Below are 21,668 nucleotides of genomic sequence, written 5' to 3'. Positions count from 1 at the left end.
AAGCAAGCTGGTCAGTGGAAACATTTGACTGAAGTCTAGTTTGCTTGATGAAAGAAAGGAACTAAAAGAGATCAGATAAAATAAAGTTCAATAAAAAGTTGTAATCTCTGTGCTAAGTATATTTTCTTTTTTTGCAGTAAACATTTCTGAATATTGATGAAAAAGGTTCTTTCTTCTAAAATAAACCCTACATACTGTAAAAACAAATTCTGCCTAAGCCAACAAAATGGATACAAATTAAAATACTTCTTACTGAAGAACAAAACCTGCTGAAATAAGAATTTTCTTAGAAAAAATACCATCTTTCATTAAAATAACCTCATAACACTTAAAAAAAAATCTTTAAGAATTGAGTATTGGATATTGCATACTATATATTAAGGTGTATTTTTGTTTAGGTAGAAACATCAATATATATACACTGATAAGATTAGCTTTTATTTTATATACTTATCTATAGACTTAGATTTTGAAGTTGTATTTCCAGTCTTGAAATCTCTGGATATTAGACACAGAAATACCTTTTAAAACATGTGGACCTACTTTTCTGTTCATAAAGTAAGAGTCTGTTGGCAAACCTTGCAACTTTGAGCAGAACAGCAGCTCTATACTCTTACAAATGTTCTCTGTCCCTTTGGATAAGACTCTGGGTTAGATGCAATGTCTTTTTGTGCAGGCTGGCAGATAACTTTCAGATAGTAAAAATTTTGCATCTATCCTGATTGTTCCATTATCAATTCACAGTTACCTAGGCCTATAATTTTACTCCTAAGGAACTCGTCTCTCATTCCCACGCAAAAGAAACAAACAAAACCAAATAACTGCCTATAAAATCCATTCAAATGTTCTAAGAGAAAAAGTCTTAGTTTCATCTTATCTAAATTCCTATCTTGTACTGAATCTTGAGTAACTACAAAAATAATTTTCCAGCAACTGTGGAAATTCACAAAAATGTTATACCATCTCCACAACACTGCCTTTTGTTATTTATAATTATGGTTAAATCCCACTGTAAATAATAACGTCAAGATTGTCAAAGAAATACATGAAAAGCAGTATTCTGAACTATATTTATATTTAAAAGGATTTGTGGATCCCTAGCTAATTTTGGCTTTACCTTTCCCACAAAAGGTTGGTCGCTGTGTTATTTTTGTCTCTTACCATAAAGTGATGGGAAGCAAGAGGTTCCTCAGGGTCAATGTCTGCATGCCAAGTTCAACAACAATCTTTTAATATGTTCTTAGAGAACATATTTTCACTGGACTGTGAAAACATTTAACTGATAAACTCAACTTTGCTCTACTATGTGATCTACAGATTTTCACAGATAAAGATAATTTGCTAATGACCTACAGCTCTCTGAAACAGGAAAGTCATTCTAGAGAATTCAGTGATCATTGATAAGACTTGAAATATCTCTTCAGTTTTACACCTGGGCTGATGAACTGAACTCCGCTGAAGGTAGAGGAATCCTGGAATAATTAATCGACTCCCAGTAACTGGGGCACATTTTGTTAACAAAATGCAGCTATTTCTAAGGAACATGCACAAAATCAAGCACACACCTTCTGCTTTCTCTTGGGTACAGGGAAGTAGCTGTCTGGGAGGGGAACAACTGTGCACAGTGTCTGGATCTTGTGTCAGGTGAGGCAATGAGCTGGTAATGAGATGACCAGAGGAGCCATTTATGTCCCAGCTGTCTTCCCAGAATAGTTAGACTCAAGCAAGCCAAGTCTTGTAACTGCTGGTTTAAATTATCTGTGCACACAACTCAACACTGAGAATACTAGACATCTAACCTCAATTCACTCTTTGTCTTCAGTTTCTTATCTGTTCAATTTAACTTAATTCCTTCCCCCACAGAAGCAGTGAAGATGAGTTTAGTAATACCTCTGGAGCACAGTGAAAAGGTAATGAACAACACAAGTCTTACAGAGCATCGGAGCCTTTTGGATGAACTATATCAGAGCCGGGAATATTCAGTGATAATTACGTACTAGCAGTGTGTTTACTCTTGTGTCCAAGGAAAAGTATAATTTCTAAGAAACAGTGATCAGCTGCAAATGCAACTGGTCTAAGGCTGGCATTGTGAATTACAGTATTTTATATATATATATATATATATTTCATCCACTTTAGAAGGGCAGGTGGAAATGGTTTGAACAATCAGCACTGAACAGCCCCTCAAATATTTATAGCTTAGTCTCATCACCTAGTCCAATAGCACTGGTTTGATCAGTTGCTTAAGTATTTATGCTGTAAGGCATCCATGTAAGTGGGATAGCTAAACCCAGTACCTTTGGAAGAGAGAGTACCCAGTATTTTCAGACAACACACCTTCTTTCATAACTTTACTTGAATAGCAAAAAGTCTGACTTTCAGAGTACTACTATACATGCTAAAAGGAAATATATGCAATTAATACTTAATTTTTTTAAGCAGACTTTTGAATTTACATTGCAAGATGTTCTGAAATGCAAATGAATTGTAGTTCATTATTACAGTGGAAGACTAAAGGAGATTTAACCTTCTACATCTATTTTAACATTATTGGCCCTTTTTCTTCTCAATTTTTTTTTTTTTCCTTTGTAAAACAGGGTTTTGGCAAGGAATAGGAATATAAACCAAGAAAAAATTTTCAGTGTCCTGGAGCATATGCAAAAAAAAAAATTAAAATTGTAACCCTGGATTAACTGTTATGTTCCATTGAGTTGGGTTCAATTGGCTAGTGGAATTAATAAAAATCAAATTAATCAAACATGCTTATCCAATCCATTTCAGGTTAATGCACCTATGCCTTCCACAAGTGGACTGTAGATTGTGATGGTGTAGTTGACACAATTTAGAAAAACATGAAAGATAGTTTATTTTTTTTTCATGTTTAAATAACAGTATCCAGCACCATTTCAAATGCCCTTCATACCCAAGCTAGCCATCCCATGCATTGCCAAAAAATGGTACAGGCTTCCTGTAGAGCATTTATCATAGGTATAACCTCTCTGTGAGTATATCAGTTATCAAAAATGGGACCAGGTATCTCTTTGTAGGCACCTGAGTTGCTTTCTTCATGTTTACTTTGATTTAATCTCTTAATTCATAACAATCAAACTACCTAAATGCCTGAGTTTGGAGTACAGGGATATGGACAGGTACCTAAATATGGAGAAAGAGTACGGAAATTCTGCACATTCTTGTTTTTGAACACTACTCTACAGTAACGTTGCAGACAGAAATTTAGCCAGACAAAAGCATTGGTCAATCCTTTCAGGTACTTTTGCATAGGATTCTAGAAATCTTTTTAAAGAAAAAGAATGCCCTTGTTTACTGCTTATAAATCTCTATTAAGCTCAACAGGTTTACAGGAGAAGTAGAGCATCCATAGCATCACTGAAATTATTTCTGGCATGTATTTATCAAAATTCATCTAATACAAGAAGTAGTTTCTTGCTTTTGTAAAAATATTGTGGAAAGAGTAAGGAGCAAAGCTTATATCCTAAATATTACCATAGACAGCCTTAATTTACAAAGCAATATGTATCCCATATGTACAGTACTGCAAGCTAATATTCATTAAATTGTCCTATGTCCAGCCATCTGCATGTTCTTTATCTTTGCAGCCCTTACTACATTCTGTGTTCCTAGAATAATATAATTAAGATATTCTTATCACGTAGTAAATAATAAGAAGCACAGTTTTTAAGCATGCACAAGGCTAAGATGCACAAGGGGATACAAGACCTGCAGTCAGAATAAATGAACGAATAGCTTGCCTATGAAACTCAGAAAGGCCTTTATAGCACTGCTCAAAAGCTCTGAGTCCTGCACAGACCAGCTTGGCATAGTATGTGTAGCTCTAGGCAAGGCCAGGAGTGGACATTTAGGGATGTAGGAAACTTCTCCTCCCCTTCTCTCCTATTAACAGGCATGTCAGGATTTCAACGTCTCATTACTGAGGCTCTAAACTTCATATTAGAGAGGCCAGTTCCATGAAAGGGTTTAGACATGGAAATATTCTGTTATTCAATGTCTAAATTAAGTACATAGTACTGAAAGTAAAATTCACCATGCAATAGATCAATTCACCATAAATTGCATTTTATGACCACTTTGAGTTTAAACTCCCTAGCTGAGGTCCACAACCTATGAATACTGAGTGTTGAGACAGCCTGTACAAGAGGAACAGAAGGAACTGGAAAAAGAAATGAGTATCACTCTGTCTCACCAGCACTCAGAAGCCTGCCTCAGGGCTTCAGTTAGATATCTGCATGAGACTGTGTTTCAGCATTCAAAACACCTTCCTTTCTTGAAATGCCTAAACTACATCCCCCAAGAGTAGTGTGACTGTTTGGCACTGAAGCTTTATGGCTAAAATTCTTGCACAGGGAACAGGAAGCCTGCCTTTTTTGCAGCCTGAGGGAAGACTGAACCTCTATGTCAGGAGAGTACTAGGGCAGGAATAACTGTGTGGGTGAAACATTTACCACTCCTGCTAAAAATGGGAGAAAGAAAAACTTAAAAATGACAAAAAAAAAAAAAAAACCCAAATAACAAAATCAACCACCAACAGGTGTCTTTAGCCTCCTTACTAAGGGCGCCTACTAGAAAGCAAAGGCATCAGAGCTGGGCTTTGCACACCCATTGCAAAGCCTAGCTCTGTTTTCTTTATCTTTTCTTGATATGATTGTAGCTTTAAATTGTGAAACATTTGAATGCTAGAGAAGCAAGCACAGTGGGACTCAACTGAAAACAGGGAAAAAGAAAGGAAGGGAAGGGAAGAAAATCTAATGGGGTTATTACTACTCTCATGCACTAATGAAATTGCTTCTTATAAGTAATTGCAGCCAGACTTATCCGAGAAGTGTACATTGGAAGGACAAGAGGTAGCGGTTGCATGTTGTGGCATGGGATATTGCAGCTACTACCAGGCAAAAAATTTACCAGCCACTAGACACTGGCACAGGTTGCTGAGAGAGGCAGTGGAATATATACCCTACAGAAATTCAAGATTTGACTGGACAAGAACCTGAGCAATCTGATCTATCTTTGCAATTAGCCTGTGTTGAGCAGTAGTTTGGACTAAATGGCTTTGATTGGTCATTATGTGCATTATCCTCTTTCTGAGTGAAGCTCTGTTACAGACTTGTCTGGGATTATTTTCCTCTTCTACACTTTGTCACTACTGGTTATGTACTGTTTCATCTTGCTGGCTGTATTATCCTTTATATCTGCTCTCTGGAACATGTCAATTTGTACTAACTGTTTAATTTTAAATACAACACTTTCTTGACCAAATTTAGAAGACGATGTTTACTGGCCACCTCTATGATTACTTCATCTGGAGTGTCTTGCTATGCCATATGTTTGGATGTACATTGTGCTAAGTACTGACAAGACTGTACACTCCCATACATCCCACCAGCAGTTTGCCGACCACAAATGTGTGCAGTTTGCATAGCTCCCAAACATCCACATTCTCTATAGATTCACGTACTCCAACAGCATAAACCACTAAGAGAAAGGATGTGGAATGCATTGTCAAAAGGTCCAGTAAGGCTGCATTCCTGCTCCAGGCAGTATTCTGAACAACATAATTACAATGAACATCTAAAGATGCCCTTAAAAGAGCAAAAAACTCATCAAAACAAATTTGACTAAAAAAAAAAAATGTTCTTTTTGCTGCAACCACCCCAAACAACAGGGTTGGCAGGGAGTTTTTTAACCACAGCTACTAAGCGCTAAGTTTGTCTGGTTGTTGGCTTTGTCCTCTAAATTTTGTAGCATTCCTTGGTGAACCAAATGCCCACTGTGAGGACATTTAGCATGGTCACTGACAAGTTTGAAGCTAGGGATTAGGGCAGAAAAAACAGTATGACAATGCTGTAGGGATCAGTATGATCTCTAGATGAGCTGCAGTCAAGGCACAGAGAGGGTGAAGCTGGATCTTATTTGATTTCCCCTATGCATCACTGCTATCATGCTCAGAGGCCACTTAGACACTGGATGGGGAATTGGGTGATGGAAAATATTGCTCTTCCTGACTATTTTTTTTTTTCCCCACAAGACGGGGTTCTTGTTTTTTCTGCCTGGTTTTCAGTGGTGATGGATTCTTCAATATAGGTCCATGTTTCTGCAGCGTGAAGCATCTGGCAAGCTTGGGAAATCTGAATCAACAGCTAATAAGAATAAAAAAATAATTCTCCTTACCAGCAGAAGCTTGTTTCTTATTTGTTTAAATGCAAGGGCAGCAGACTCTGACTCTTCTTACTGAGAGATTTTTTCACAACTACTTTTTAATGCTTCAACATCTGCCTTGTTACACTGACTTACTGTTCCACAGATAATCACCACATACTGTAACACCACTTGTGTAATCAGCTAATCATGGAACAGAAAAAATTAATGCAAAAGGTTCCTTAGGAGGCTTTTTAAATGTAAAGTTGATAGTCTCCATGGAAATGTGGCCCAATACAGGTTTTTCCTCTGAGCTTCCTACTCTAGTGACATTTTTAATATGTGCTAACCATGCACTTTCAGCCTTCTATTACATAGTAGTAGGCAAATGCTAATTACTGTCTGATCGTTGGAGAGTTTAGACTGCTCCGGACAATCTTGCAATTTCTCTAAGTTCTAAGAAATATACTTAGGCTGAAATTCATGTCGATGAGAAGCCTGGAAAATAGGGCTCCTCTTCCTCTCTTCATTTTAAGAGAGGTAGATATTAAAATGCAAACTACACGCAGAGCTATTTGAATTAAAAGAAAAAGAAACAAAGAATTCTATTGTTAAAATGTTAATGATTTTGACATGCTCCAGCTGCTCCATGATAACCTTTTGCTTCAAGAAAAGGGTTTACTTGGTCATGTTTCCAATTTCAGAGAAAAACTGCAACCCTAGAGCCATATTAATTTTGTCTCAGATATCAACAATTTTCATTTATATCCAGAAGACTCAAATATATATCTATCTATGTACCTCAGATTTAGGCTCCCTTATGTAATTCAAGAGTGCTACTTTTACTCTTTTTTAAGGATACTGCATAACTGTACAGTTTCAAGAGGTGAGATCACAGACTAAATTGTGGACTGGAAAACAACCTTAGCTTATTGATAAGACTTAATAAAACTGTTTAGTGTATTAAAAGGTTACTAGATCGCAGTTTGTATGCATTTGAACTATGAAAACAGCAAATGGGAGATTTTGGCCAATATTCATTCATTCAAAAAATCCTTCAATGATGGGGGCAATTTAGGAACCTAATGAATTGCCTGAGATTATGGTGGATTAATCTGTTGCCTTATTATTTGGATGAGCTAAGGCACTGCAGTGACCAAGGTCTGAAAGCTGAACCCAGCAAATGTGAAATTGGAACCACTAATCAGGAACCACTAGAGAGCAATGTATAAAATATACTGAATACACTGGTTTAGATGCAAGAGATTTTGGAAGGCACAGTTTCTCTGAACATTACAGTTTAGATTAAGCACAAGCTGTTTGACCACAGGGTATCTGACTATTGATCTTTACTCATGGTCATATTTGTTTATGCAAGCAGTTCTCTTGATTTGACCTGTACTACTCGCAGAGGAAGCACTTAGCACATGCAGTACTGGTATAATCTGGCTATATGAGTCTATATTGCAAATATTAATGCTGCTTTCAGAAATTATAGTCATCTTGATAGTCATAATTCTCAGGGTTAATGGCTTCTTCAAACAAGTTCTTTGGGATACTGAGTTTCTTAAACCCTTCCCGAAGTAAACAACAGTGTCAGAGGTTGAGGGCAATGGGGGTTCTTCTTCTTCCCACAGCATGTTTTCTGGAGAGGAGTTAATCACCAAAATTTTACAACTGACTTTAGCTGAAACTAGCCCTTGCCCTTCTCAAATTGTGCCTTTCCTCTGGGCTCTGATTTCTTTCTTTAAAAAGACAGGTTAATAATAAACCCCACTATGGCATGTCAAGGTTTATGTGTCAACATATGTTCTTATTATCCTTCAGCCTCTGGATGCTGTGAAAGCTGAATAGATACTGACACCTGCTATTTTGGAAGGCTGGGCAGAAAGGCTCCTAACATCTCATCTGGGAATGGGACAGCACAGAAAAGCCCCCTGCTCCTCCTCAGCATTGCAGTATTGATTTGTAAGTAAGTAATGTATCACACTAATGATTTTTATATTGGTTTCTTATTTCCCAACTGTACAGAACTGGGAAAATTTACTGGAGGGATTTCATTTTCAGCATTTAAACGTGACTCTCACCCACTGAAGTTAGTCTGACTTGTCTGCAGGAAATGTCATTCCAAGCAGCCTAAAAGATTAATTAGTTCCTTTGCAATATTACTACATATTGGCTTTTAAAATGTTAGTAGCATTATTTACCCAGAGAAGAACAACACACCTCACAGTAAAGGCTGGTGGTGAGGACTGTTTTATGCTGTGTCAAAAATAGACAGTATAATCAGAAAAAAATCTGGCCTGGAGAAAATAGATATCAAAAAGAATATAAATATGTAAGTTTCAGGGCACTGCTTAAGCACAGGAAGGAACTCCCAGTATCTTTTATTTTCTCTCACTGTAATATATCAGGTGGTGACACTGGATTATTGAAGTCTTCCCAAGTTGTCTACTACTTTTGCTGGGTATTGGAGGAGATGGACAAATTGCCTGTTTTGATAGGTCAATAATTCATGACAGAACTCTCTACTGTGTCTTCCTGCCTCAGGAATACCTGGCAAAACCACAGGGGTCAAAACACTTTTCATTGTATTTTCTTTAGTAATACATTTACCCAGGACCCACGGTAATATCATCCACTCGACGATGGTTGGTGGCGGTCCCTGCATGCTCAAGTCTGACCTGTCAATGTGCTGAGAGGCAAGCAACAGCAGGAACAGAAAAGTCAGGTAGGATGCAGTATGGCAGATAAATTTGATAAATGGCTTTCTGATGAACAGCCCTAATGGGCTTTTGGGAGCTATCAGGTAGCACACAGAGAAGATCGGGAAAAGGAGTCCAATCACAACACACGTCAACATCTTCACAGCCCAGTGTCGTCTCCTCCATCCGGGGAACTCATCATACCAGCGGGATGCAAGCAGCTGCTGGCAGTTGGGCTGAGCAACAAACTACAGAGAAAAGAAGAAAGGAGAAAGGTCAGTTCTTTGTTACCTCTGCAAAGTTATTTCCATGCTATGTATCTTACAATAAACAACTTCTGGATAGAGATTAAAAAAAACCCACCGTCTGTGCAAGCCCATTCATACTGATAATACCAGTAAGACATGGCTGGGTCAACCTGCCCCTCTTTCTATTTAAAATGTATAGTGCAAAGACACCAAAATTCACTTTCCACAATAAAGACTGACTTCACTGTCAGTTCAGTTCAAGGAGCCAACCGACTGTAAAACACATGCACCTCAAAAGCTGATTTCAAACTGAAAAATCTGGTTAATATTTAATATTTGTCAGATAGCTTTTCAAAGAAGCTTTAAGTATATTCCAGGGGGTGATGTCACAGTTTTATCACTAGTTCTTATTTTATCCAGTGCTTTATTTTATAAAGGGCCATACAGTAGCAGCATGCTAGACTTATAGAATCATAGAATTATAGAATAGGTAGTATGCAAAAGACCTTAAGATCATCAAGTTCCAACCTGCTTTCCATGGGCAGGGACACCTCACACTAAACCATGCCACCCAAAGCTCTGTCCAACCTGGCCTTGAACACCACCACAGATGGAGCATTCACAGCTTCCTTGGGAAACCCATTCCAGTGCCTCACCACCCTCACACTAAATAACTTCCTCCTTATAGCCAATCTAAACTTCCCCTGTTTAAGTTTTAACCCATTACCCCTTGTCCTATCACTACATCCCGAATGAAGAGTCCCTCCCCAGCATCCTTATAGGCCCCCTTCAGGTACTGGAAGGCTGCTATGAGGTCTCCACGCATCCTTCTCTTCTCCAGGCTGAACAGCCCCAACTTCCTCAGCCTGTCTTCATACGGGAGGTGCTCCAGTCCCCTGATCATCCTTGTGGCCCTCCTCTGGACTTGTTCCAACACTTCCATGTCCTTTTTATGTTGAGGACACCAGAACTGCACACAATACTCCAAGTGAGGTCTCACAAGAGGAGAGTAGAGGGGCAGGATCACCTCCTTCGACTTGCTGGTCACACTCCTTTTGATGCAGCCCAGGAAACGGTTGGCTTTCTAGGCTGCAAGTGCACTCTACCAGCTCATGTTAAGTTGACATAACTTGACATAAGAGATATAGAATAGAAGCAATATATGCATCAAAGAGAACCAAAATAGTTGCATTTTTCTAAAAAGGATTTTTCTTATGTTGTGGTGGGTTGACCTTAGCTAGATGCCAGGTACCCATCAAAGCGATTCTGTCACTCCTCTCATCAGCTACACAGGGAAGAGAAAATATAACAAAAGTCTCGTGGGTCAAGATAAGCACAGGAGAGATCACTCAGCAGTTACCATCACAGATAAAATACACTTGACTTGCAAAAAGTAATTTAATTTATTGCCTATCAAATCTGAGTAGCATAATGAGAAACAAACCCAAATCTTGAAACAGTTTCCCCTCACCACCCTTCTTTTTGGGTTCAACTTCACTTCCAGTTTTCTCTATCACTTTCCCACCAGGGGTGTATGGTCAGTTCATCACACATCTCTGCTGCTCCTTCCTCCTAGTCAGGGTTCAACTGGTTGAAAACCCAGTGTTGGACCCTGTTTCAGTTCATGATCCCAAGAGTGAAATGAAGATGCAAATGAGGTCAAATACCATAATCGATTAGTTGGTTCATTACAAAAAGACAATTATTATAACAAAAAGGTAAATTATTGTAATAAGGGGATAGTGATAGGACAGATTGGAAAAAAGGTAGAAAATGAAGCAAGGATTCAGGGTGCAGAGAGAGAGTCACCCCTGTGGATCCATCAGTGTCCTGGGGATATACTGTCATCATCGTTGGTGGTGGGAGCCCTTCAGGGTTTGTAGTTGGTATCGGAGCAGAGTGCCCCCAAAGAGTCCATTGGAGGTGGGTGTCCTCGTGGAGGCATCCCTCTGGAGTCCCCTTGAAGGTACCCTGTGTAGTGTGTCTCATGGTGCTGCCCTCATGGCAATATCTCATGGAGGGTGTCCCTCAGGGTCTGTAGTAGTCATTGGTGGAGAGTGTCCTCATGGAGGTGTCCTTTTGGAGTTATCCTCATGTCAATGGCTCCCTGGTGATGTGCCCTGGTGGACCAGTTTCCCTGGTCTTGCAGCCAGCTCTTCAACTGCAGGTGTCTGCACACACACAGGTGTCTGCAGCAATTCCTGGGATAATGGGCAGGGAATTCCTCACACCAATCCTTCAGGCAATGGACCAAAGAGTCTTATATCAGCTCTTTCCCATTCATCCCTCAGGCAATGGATGGTGGAGTCCCAGTTCAACTCCTCACTTCCTTCTCTCAGGCGATGGATGGAAGAGTCTTATATAACTCCTTCCACTCATCTCTGAGACAATGGTCTGTGGAGTCCCATTTCAATTTCTCATACCAATCCTCGGGGCAATGGATGGAAGAGTCTTACTTCAGCTTCTCATACCAATCTTTGAGATAATAGACAGTGGAGTCTGATTTCAGATCAGTCTCTCTCACTCCTCAGGGGAGGACTCCTCACGCTTTTCCCCTACTCCAGCATAGTGTCCTTTCCACAGGAGACATTCCTCCAGGAACTTCTCCAACATGAGTCCTTCCCATGGGCTGCAGTTCTTAATGAGCTGCTCCAGCGTAGGTCCCTTGCATGGGCGCAGCCATAGAATCATAGAACAGTTAGGGTTGGTTTTCATGTGCCTTAGCATGCTTTCCACGAGAATCTGCTCCAAGATTTTCCCAGGCACAGAAGTGAGGCTGTCCTTCAGGCACAGACTGAACAGTGTGTGTCCCTTCCATGGGTGCAGTCCTTAAGGCACAGACTGCTCCAGTGTGTGTCCCTTCCATGGGTGCAGTCTTTCAGGCACAGACTGTTCCAGCATTGGTCTCCCATGGGGTCACAGCTGCTGCCAGCAAATCTGCTCCAGTGTGGGCTCCTCTCTCCACAGTGCCACAGGTCCTGCCAGGAGCCTGCTCGAGCATGAGCTTCCTTTGGGGTCACAGCCTCCTTCAGGCATCCCCCCTGGGCTGCAGGCGGGTATCTGCTCCACCATGGATCTCCATGGGTTGCAGGGGAATCTGTGCTCCAGCACCTGGAGCACCTGCTCTCCTCCTTCTTCATTGGCCTTGGTGTCTTCAGAGCTGTTCTCACAATTCTTACTTCTCACTCCTTTCTCCTGTTGCAATTGCTCTCATGTATTTTTCCCCTTAAATATGTTATCCCAGAAGCACTGCTACTAGCACTGATGGGCTTCGCCATGGCCAGCAGTCAGTCCATTTACAGCAAGTAATTTCAGATTTGAATTCTAATTAAATGCACCTAGTTTGGGATTTTATATTGTTTTGATAATACTTATAAACACAGGAGCCAAGTTCCTTGTGGGTAATAATAGGTGACTTTTAAAATAGTTTCTGAAAACACTGGATTACTACTGGTAGAAAACACTATTTAGTTTGGAATGAAATGAAAGATTCTACATATGTCTGGATCTTGTCAGAAGTCTTAACCTGAGCCAAATTCAGACGTGGTGTATGTTAATGAAACACCAGTGCTCTTAGCAGAGACATATTCACTTACCAGACACTAGCACTGAGGCTGCCTCAGACTGTTGTGAAAGACAAGAAAATTTACTCATAGTGTAAGCATCTTGAAAATAGTCATAAAGAATAGTAATAATGTTCTTTTCTATCAGGAAAAATGCATTTGCAAGGTTTCATATTGTTTGCTTCAAGATATAAGTGTTTGGAATATTTCGGTATACAGATAAAGCAGATGTTTTCAAAGTTATGTTTTTGCCTACTTTTTTAGAGGGACCTCCCTAAAAAAAAAATCACCTCAATTTTCTTAGATAGATACAGATTAGTGCTTTGCTTAACTAGTGAAAACATATGACTCGTGGACTAATTCCTGAGTAAAATATTTCTTCTTTTTTTTTTTTTTTTTGCCCCAGAGGGTGCCCAATCGATGTTTGTTTCCCCTTCATATCTTCTTATCACATATCCTCTCACCTAGAAGTAATCAGTTCCTAAGCAAAAATAGAAATACTCTGTGACATTAATTTGCCAGTTCTGCATTGCCTATGCCAAAATATTTTCACTCTAGTATGTTTTTTTTTTCCTTAATTGTAGCTATTACATTCTGAGGTATTCAAAGTATCTTCTGTACCGTCAGAATTCTGTTGTATGCTATTTGACTTTGACATTGTCTCCCTATAATTACCAATCAGCAAGTTTATATTTTCACATTATAATTGCTTCCAATAGATTCCAGAATTTTGTAATTATATGAGGGATTTTGCTATAATGATAATTCCTCTTTGCACATCTTTAGCTCCTTCATGGAGTATGTCCACCTAAAAATGTTTTGGTACTCATTCTCTTAGTTGTTCTGCTGGGGATTGGTTCTTCCCTGAGACTGGTGAAGATCAGGAATTATTCACAGTGCCAAGAAAAAAAATCTGGTATAAATAATAGCAGAACAAGATTCTAGTGATATCTAAGCATATACGTATCCTAGAATTTAGTGTTCACTCCTGTTTAAACCTTACCTTTAGTTCTTCTAATTTCATCTTCTACATGAAGATGAAATGACATGGACAATACTATTAGCTATATATGTTCTTTATAGAAATAATACTTTTATAAAAATATTTTAATAAATATATATCAACAGAATAACCAAAGTCAGTTCTTCACTGTAGCACAGTATTATCTTTAAGTATTTGTTTCATTCTATTATGAAATACGCAAATAAATAAAAAAAAAAGAAAACCACCACTGTAACACAGTGCTCATTTTTACACTTCAAAAGCAGTCTAAAAAATCTGAGGTCCAAGCTGAATTCCCATCTGAGATCAGTAGGTGGTTTAGTATATGTTACATAGAAAAATATGTGATTTGTCATCTAGAAATGAAAGCTGATGAAGAAAATTATTTCCTTTTTTGCTGACATGGAAGTTATGCTGTAACATGAAAAACTATCCCCAATACCATTCTCTAACAGGGGACTGTTAAAGATTGTTCTGTGGGGGGGGGGGGGGAGGCAGAAAAAGAGAATGGTTATCATAAACTTTCTTAGTAAAACTTTTCAAAATCATGTCCAGATTCTCTGTTGGGCTGGTTTTTACTGCCATTACAGCCAAACTGGTAAGAAATGTTAGCTCTGACGTCTGATGCTTTGTAACACACATTTATCAATGCTGTGCTCCAGTTCAACAAGAATTGAGCCAAATTACTTTTTATTTCTCTAGAACTTTTTATTTTTTATATTTTACTCGTTTTCCCAGATATTTAATGAAACCCCAAGCTCTTCTAGTTATTTTAACTTGAAATTTAGATGTCAAAATTCTCTATCTACTGGTTGTGAAAGCTTGTTTGCTTGGCCATAATGACAGATTCAAGTCCCAGCCTCATTAAGCAGACTCCTAAATTTGGTAGATTGTTTCTCCCTTTAGAGACATCACTGCATATTCTTGTTCTATATTCCCCCCCAAAGAATATTTTACAGATCTCAGCACTCTCTCTGTGAAGTCTGGCTCATTAAGAAAAATAACATTAACTGCAATTTAAATGCTTTAATGCTATTGACTGGATCAGCACTACATTTTCCTTTCTAAAAGCTAGGGACCATGTTCTGGACTCCTTTGGGTATAGTTATACTGTCTGTTTTCTGCCTCGGGCCAGAAACCCTGCCAATTCCTGTGAATCTTCTCAGGTTCACCTCTCTAAGTCTAGCACCAACTGGAGCAGACTATTATTATAATCATGATTCTTACTGGACCCAAACCGCTGGGTTAATTGTTCCTCATCTCTGCAGCTGTGTCATTAAGGGACCTACACAGCTCATTTGGGATCAGAGCACCAGAGCACACCAGCTTGTATATTGCAAGGGCAACCTTCTTCAGATCAGGTCCCTATAGCAAAACAAATTCACAGCAAGGATGCCTTCATCATAAATCCAGTTTTTACACTGCTCTCACCAGGAAACGAGCACACAATGCGTTTTTTTAAATTGTAATTATCCTATTGTTTAACTCCAAATATGAGGAGGAAGAAAACAAAAGAAAAAGAAAACATAAAAGTGAAGACTGAAATGCTTCATTAAAAGGATTAATGAACATTATTATAAAAACAATGACATTTCAGTTTGTAATTTTAACATTTAAATTTCATCTGCCACATCAACACAAGCAGAAGCACTTGTTTGATTCCATTGCTTCTTCCCATTAAAATGAATCAGCACAGAGAAAACTATTAAACATCTATTAAATAAGTGAAGACTTATCTATAATTGCAGTGATTCTTTTTAATTTCTTAGAAAAGACAATGGCAACTGAAACTAGAATGCAGTTTGTTGGAATCAGCTATGCATGAATAGCCCTGTTAGACTTCCCAGTGGTAAAGTGAATCAGTTTTGGGGTTTTGGGATGAGCATGTAAAATAGCTCCAAACTTCAGGACTGGGATGCTGGCATAATACTTCTGGTTCCCATTCTAGGTAGTATTGGGCTCACCACAATACAAAACAGTTTTGTAGGGGAAAACAATTAAAGAACCCCTTTAATTGTAAGTATCTGCAGATATAACACAACATGAACTTGCTTCTGTTATATTGCATCCCTATTTTTCCACATTTAGCTGGTGTATTTCCATGCATAGCAAACAAAAAATATGACTGATATTTCTGTGCTAAGTCCTGTGCTTGGGACAGAATAACCCTGTGCAACAGCAACTGTACAGGGTGGGATTCACCCTGTAGAAAGCAGCTTTGTAGAAAAGACCTGGGGAAACTGCTGAGTAAGAAGCTGAATACGACTGGGCCCATGCAGTACAAAAGTATAGCCCAAGCTGCAGTAGCCAAAGTATAGCAAACGTGTCAAGGAGGGTGATAATTCCCTTCTCTTTGGCACTTGTGAGACTACATGTGGAGTGCTGTGTCCTGTTTTGGGTCCCTTATTACAACAGAGGTATGGGCAAACTGGAGTCCATCAGAGCACTTTCAAGAGGTTACAGGGCTGCCTCCATGATGCACAAGGAGAGAAGAAGGGAGTTGCGTGTACTCACTCAAAAAGAGACTCGTAGTGGGAACTCACAGTTATCTTACAGAAGTGGAAGGGAGGGTATGGATAGAAGCAGACTTTTCTCAGGACCACAATAAAAGGATAAGGATGATCACAAGCTGCATCACAGGAAGTTCTAGTTTGATCTAAGGAAAATATTCATCCTAACTGAGAGTAGTTAAGCACTGACACAGGCTGTCCAGGGCAGATGCAGAATCTTCATTCCTGTAATTATTTAAAACTTGGTGGGGCAATTTTCTTAGCAACCTGATAATCTTCAGTATTAGCCCAGTTTTGACCAGGAGGTTGGACTGAATGATCTTGAGACATAGCTTTTAACCAATTATTTTATATGATCCTAAAACCAATTAAACCATTAAGCATTAAACCAATCAGTGTTTTCTGGTGTGGCAAAATTTTTAAGAGCCACAGTAATTGTCTTTATGGGTTTGAATTTATTTATTTAGGTTTGAATTACTTCTCTATGAATACAAGGTATTACTCAGATCTTTTTCACCATTGGTTATTCCCTTTCGGAAAAGGCAGAGCCTGTCTCATATCACTGAACCAATTTTTTTCCAAACAATGCATAATACCATTTCAACTTCCAAACATTTGTGCTATATTAATCTAGGCATCACATGTGAGGGAAAAGACATAACAGTCAAAATATTTGGTTAGGTCTCTGCCACTTCAATCTTATTATTCCCATAGCAGTCTTCAGATAGCTCTGACAGCAAGTTTGCTGTCTGCACCAATAGTTTCTACAAAATAAACCAACTGATAAGAGAATAGTGGCTGATCATTCTCCCAGTATTCATTCTAACACAGAATAAATTGACACTATAAACACATTTTGTTTATAATCTCAGAACTCCAAATTCATTTTAGGACACTAAAATCAATATATATCCTGAGCAACTTCAGGTAGAAATCACATATACTGTTCATAGCATACCGATCATGTAAATCATGTTATCAACTGAAACTGACTTGGAAATAAATAGCCACTTGAATAAAGAATAGTCTGTTGTCAGCCTCAGTGGCTGCAAAAGCAAAAACCCCACACTTCTGGAACAATGACCAGTTACCAGTTACATCCAAGCTGGTTTTCTGTTCTGTATGGGTAAGGCTTCTATGCAGCAACTGGTAAGCAAGAAGCGGTTAGGATCTGTTAGTTACAAACCCACTATATGACAGAACCAATTAATTCCCTCACATCCAGCTCATTGTACCACTTTGTCTACTTTTGTAGCTGTCATGTTGCTAGAAAGTTACAAATTAATAAACCAAGCTTTCAAAATTCATGAGGGAGCTGCAAATATGTTGAAAGCAACTGAAGCACAGAGCGCAGTGTGAGTTTAATTGGTGAAAAATTATCTGGCCACCCTGTTCCTCATTTGTGTACTTTGTTGCAGAGGCCAAACAAAGTAAAGACATTCTTGGCTTCATTTTGTCTTATTGAACGTCTTTCCAGATTTGAGCATGATATTAAGCTATGTGGAAGAAACCCGACTACAACATTTTTCCGTCCTTCCCGCCCCCCCCCCCCCCCCCCCCCCCCCCCATTTTCAGGCTCTTTGCCAGTTTCTGTGAAAAGAAACCTCAGAGCAGTGACATTTTGTCATATTATTGAGGTTTATTTTCCCTGTAAAAGCAATGGTAATCACCTTCCATCAGCACCAGGAAAATTTAGGTTTCCCTTTGGTAGCGTAGCTTTACAAGCTAGCCTGCATCCTGATGTGAATGATGGAAATGATCATAACTGTTCTTGACTCCAAGCTTATGCTGTTCTAGCCAAGTGATATGATAGCCAGCAACAGAGTCATGTTGATCTCCAGGGTTTCCCACTTTCTTTATAAGTAACTGTTTATTATGTGAAGCTTGTGTAGAGCTGAAGATGCCAAAGTTCCCCCAAATCAGTGTAAATCCAGTTTTTGGAAAGCATAACACTCATTTGAAGGCTGACTGAATACAAAATAAGAGGGATGAGGGAAAAATAAAAACACAGAGTGACTACAAAGACATTTGAATGAAATAAAGCAATAAACTGCTTATTTTTCTCTAAAGTTCTCTACTAGTATGTTGTAGGGAGGTCTTGCTTTGTAGTTATGTTAATACTTAGGAGCGGAATATAGTCACTCAATCTGCTTTTCTTTCTCTTTAAATACTTTAATTTTTTTCATCTTTAAATTTCTCTCCTTTAATTTGGCTGTGCTTATCTGAGAATGTTAAAGGCTGAGAAATCAGATCAATTACCCAGTTCCTGCATAAAAACTAAGCTGAAATGATAGGTCTTTGGCAACGATGCTCAGTGAGCATCATTCTGTGACCATGTGCAAAATAAATGCATGTGAGGCTGTACAGATGTAACAGTTCTACCAGTCAAGTGTGGCCTTCATGAACCTTCTTTCTGGTGCCTAGTGATGATGTTTTTCAGTTTTTTCATTATTTTTACAATCCACTTTTCTTCACAGTTCTCCTTTAAATGAGTTCAGAGGCACTGCTCTTGAAAGGCCAGTTCTCAGCCACTGTGTACAGCTTCTGCGGTTTAAACAGAATATAAATCTCAGGAAGAATTGCAAGGGGTGTAATTGCTTGCTCAGAAGCCTTGCTCTATGAAATAATTACTTAAGAATAGTTTGGGGTTGAAGAAAATTACCTTGTCTTGTGAACAAACCTAAGAAATACTGTGATTTCCCATAATCGGAAGAGACCTGTATATCCAGCATCTGCCAGCCTGGAGAAATAACAACAGGCCTTGGATAATTCTTTCCCCTTATGAAGTTCTGCTATTTGTGGCAAAACATAGTTTGGCATCTCATATGAAATCCTGGAACTACTCTCAGTGTTCTCAGAGATGTCTGAACACTGCTGTTTTCTTTCATGGTGAAGAATCAGAGCAATAAATCAATAAAGAGCCTTTTTTACTTCAGTTTTACATATGCATCACATTTAGGGATGCTCAGTCTACACCTAAACTGAAGAAATCAAACAGTGACTGAGTCTGAGCACTGGACTCCAGTCATTTCACTACCTATTTTCTCTCCAGGTTCTACTTTTGGACTCCAGCCCACTCTATGAAAGGGGAACCTGCAACTTGCTGTAGCCTGTTTGCATACAAATCTCTCAGTATCACTTGGTTTTAGGATCATGCCATGGTCTGCTTTCATTTAGCAGCACAGACAACAACTCAAAGACAAGTTTCTTGCACAATATTTTACTGACTTACGTCATATGTTTCTGTGTTAGACTGGTGTTTCTAAAATTTACTGCATGCTCCTAGACACTGGATAACTCAGGAGATATTGTTTTCCCAGCTTCCACCCATAGCTATTTCTTACAGAGATGGAGTAGAATAGTTGGCTTATAGTTCCAGGTAAAGGGATACAGTTTATTTTAAAATGTGGCAGAAAATGATCATTTGCAAAAAGCTGGATGTGGAAGAAGCAAATGTGGAATGATATAATGAAAGGCTGTGTTCCAGTCCTTGAAGGTTTGAGGCTACATTCTTTCTCAACAAATCACAGACAATTTGTTCACTGACAAAGAAATATACCCTATAAGCTATTGTCACTGTCTGCATAACATGTGTGCCCTAGGCTCTGCTCCAACACGTCAGAAAGGGTACATTTCTAAGAAAGAGATGCTCTTTAATTCTTGTGAGAGATAGCTCACCGGTACTCTGAAGGAGTATTTTCTTCTGCTTCGTTTGCACTCTTCTGTGGTGCTATGCAGATGTATTCTGATCATATGCATGAAATCATGATTCCCTAAACTGAAATTTATTTGAAAATCAGACATACCTTATAATTAAGAATATGAAACTTATTGTATAATAAAGATAACTCAATATACAGAAAAAATCCCAAGCGAACCTATAAAACCACTGAAGACCCTATGTGTTGTGCAGTTTAAATTTAGATTGCACAGGTATGTTTCCCATCCCTTGCATTTATACATATCATACAGGCTTTAATGAAATCATCTGGCTAGAGGACTTCTGCCTTGACCCAAAGGGAGGCTAGGTGATGTCTCCTGAGCTAAAGTCATGCTCAGTATCTTTTTTTCTCCACAATGGCCAGCCTGCAGCTGTAAAGGTCTCATGCTAAAACCCTTGAAAACTGCAGTCAGGGAAGCAGGACCTCCTCTTTACCAAATAGCTCTGTCAAATTTATTCCCACAATACACACTTAGAATAGAATCATAGAATAGTTGGGGTTGGAAAGGACCTTAAGATCATCCAGTTCCAACCCCTCTGCCATGGGCAGGGACGCCTCACACTAAACCATGTTACCCAAGACGTCGTCCAAACTGGCCTTGAACACCACGAGGGATGGAGCATTCACAGCTTCCCTGGGCAACCCATTCCAGTGCCTCACCACCCTAACAGTAAAGAATTTCTTCCTTATATCCAATCTCAGCTTGCCCTGTTTAAGTTTTAACCCATTACCCCTTGTCCTATCACTACACTCCCTAGTGGAGTCCCATTCCAGCATACTTGTAGGCCCCCTTCAGATATTGGAAGGCTGCTATAAGGTCTTCACTCAGCCTTCTCTTCTTTAGGCTGAACAGCCCCTAATTTCTCAGCCTGTCTTCCTAGTCTAGCCTATCTACAGAACGCACACTATCTTCATAGCTTATCTTCAGAGTGCACACTGCCGGCTCATGGTCACAGAATCACAGAATCACAGAATGGTTAGGGTTGGAAAGGACCTCAAGATCATCTAGTTCCAACCCCCCTGCCATGGACAGGGACACCTCTCACTAAACCATCCAACACAAGGCTTCATCCAACCTGTCCTTGAACACCTCTGTGATTCATAGCTTATCTTCAGAGTGCACACTGCTGGCTCATGGTCATTTTCTCATCGACCAGCACCCCCAAGTCCTTCTTCACAGGACTGCTCTGAATCTCTTCTCTGCCCAACCTGTAGCTGTGCCCGCAATTGCTCCGACCCAGGTGTAGAACCTTGCACTTGTCATAGTTGAACTTCATAAGGTTGGCATCAGCCCACCTCACAAGCGTGTCAAGGTCCCTCTGGATGGTATCCCTTCCGTGCAGCTTATCAACCGAACAACACAGCTTGGTGTCATCGGCAAACTTGCTGAGGGCGCACTCAATCCCACTGTCCATGTCACTGACAAAGATGTTGAACAAGACCAGTTCAACACAGATCCTTGAGGGACACCTCTCGTTACCGGTCTCCAGCTGGACATTGAGCCATTGACCACAACTTTTTGCATGCAGCCATTCAGCCAGTTCTTTATCCACCAAGTAGTCCACCTATCAAATTGATGTCTCCTCAGTTTAGAGACAAGGATGTCGTGTGGGACGGTGTTGAATGCTTTGCACAAGTCCAGGTAGATGACAACTGCTCTACCCCTGTCCATCAGTTCCGTAGCCCCATCATAGAAGGCCACCAAACTGGTCAGGCAGGATTCCCCCTTAGTGATGCCATGCTGGC

At 39.4% G+C, this 21,668-nt stretch overlaps 1 protein-coding gene across 5 annotated transcripts in view; it reads right to left on the bottom strand.

Moving 5' to 3' along the window:
- Positions 1–21,668, bottom strand: part of TRPC4 (transient receptor potential cation channel subfamily C member 4) — a 139,301-nt gene that overhangs the window by 31,652 nt on the left and 85,981 nt on the right. For 3 of the 5 annotated variants that reach the window (XM_065678350.1, XM_065678352.1, XM_065678351.1), the window contains one exon: positions 8,788–9,124. In XM_065678350.1, coding sequence (XP_065534422.1) covers positions 8,788–9,124 — 337 coding nt within the window. Of the gene's footprint in view, positions 1–8,787; positions 9,125–19,878; positions 19,918–21,668 lie in introns of those variants that run through there. The other 2 variants (XM_065678354.1, XM_065678353.1) reach the window with 2 other exon arrangements.

Source organism: Lathamus discolor, chromosome 4 (assembly GCF_037157495.1).
Source record: "Lathamus discolor isolate bLatDis1 chromosome 4, bLatDis1.hap1, whole genome shotgun sequence".
Lineage (NCBI taxonomy): Eukaryota > Metazoa > Chordata > Aves > Psittaciformes > Psittacidae > Lathamus > Lathamus discolor.
Note: the sequence above shows the minus strand (reverse complement) of the source record. Positions and strands in the feature narration are given on the sequence as shown.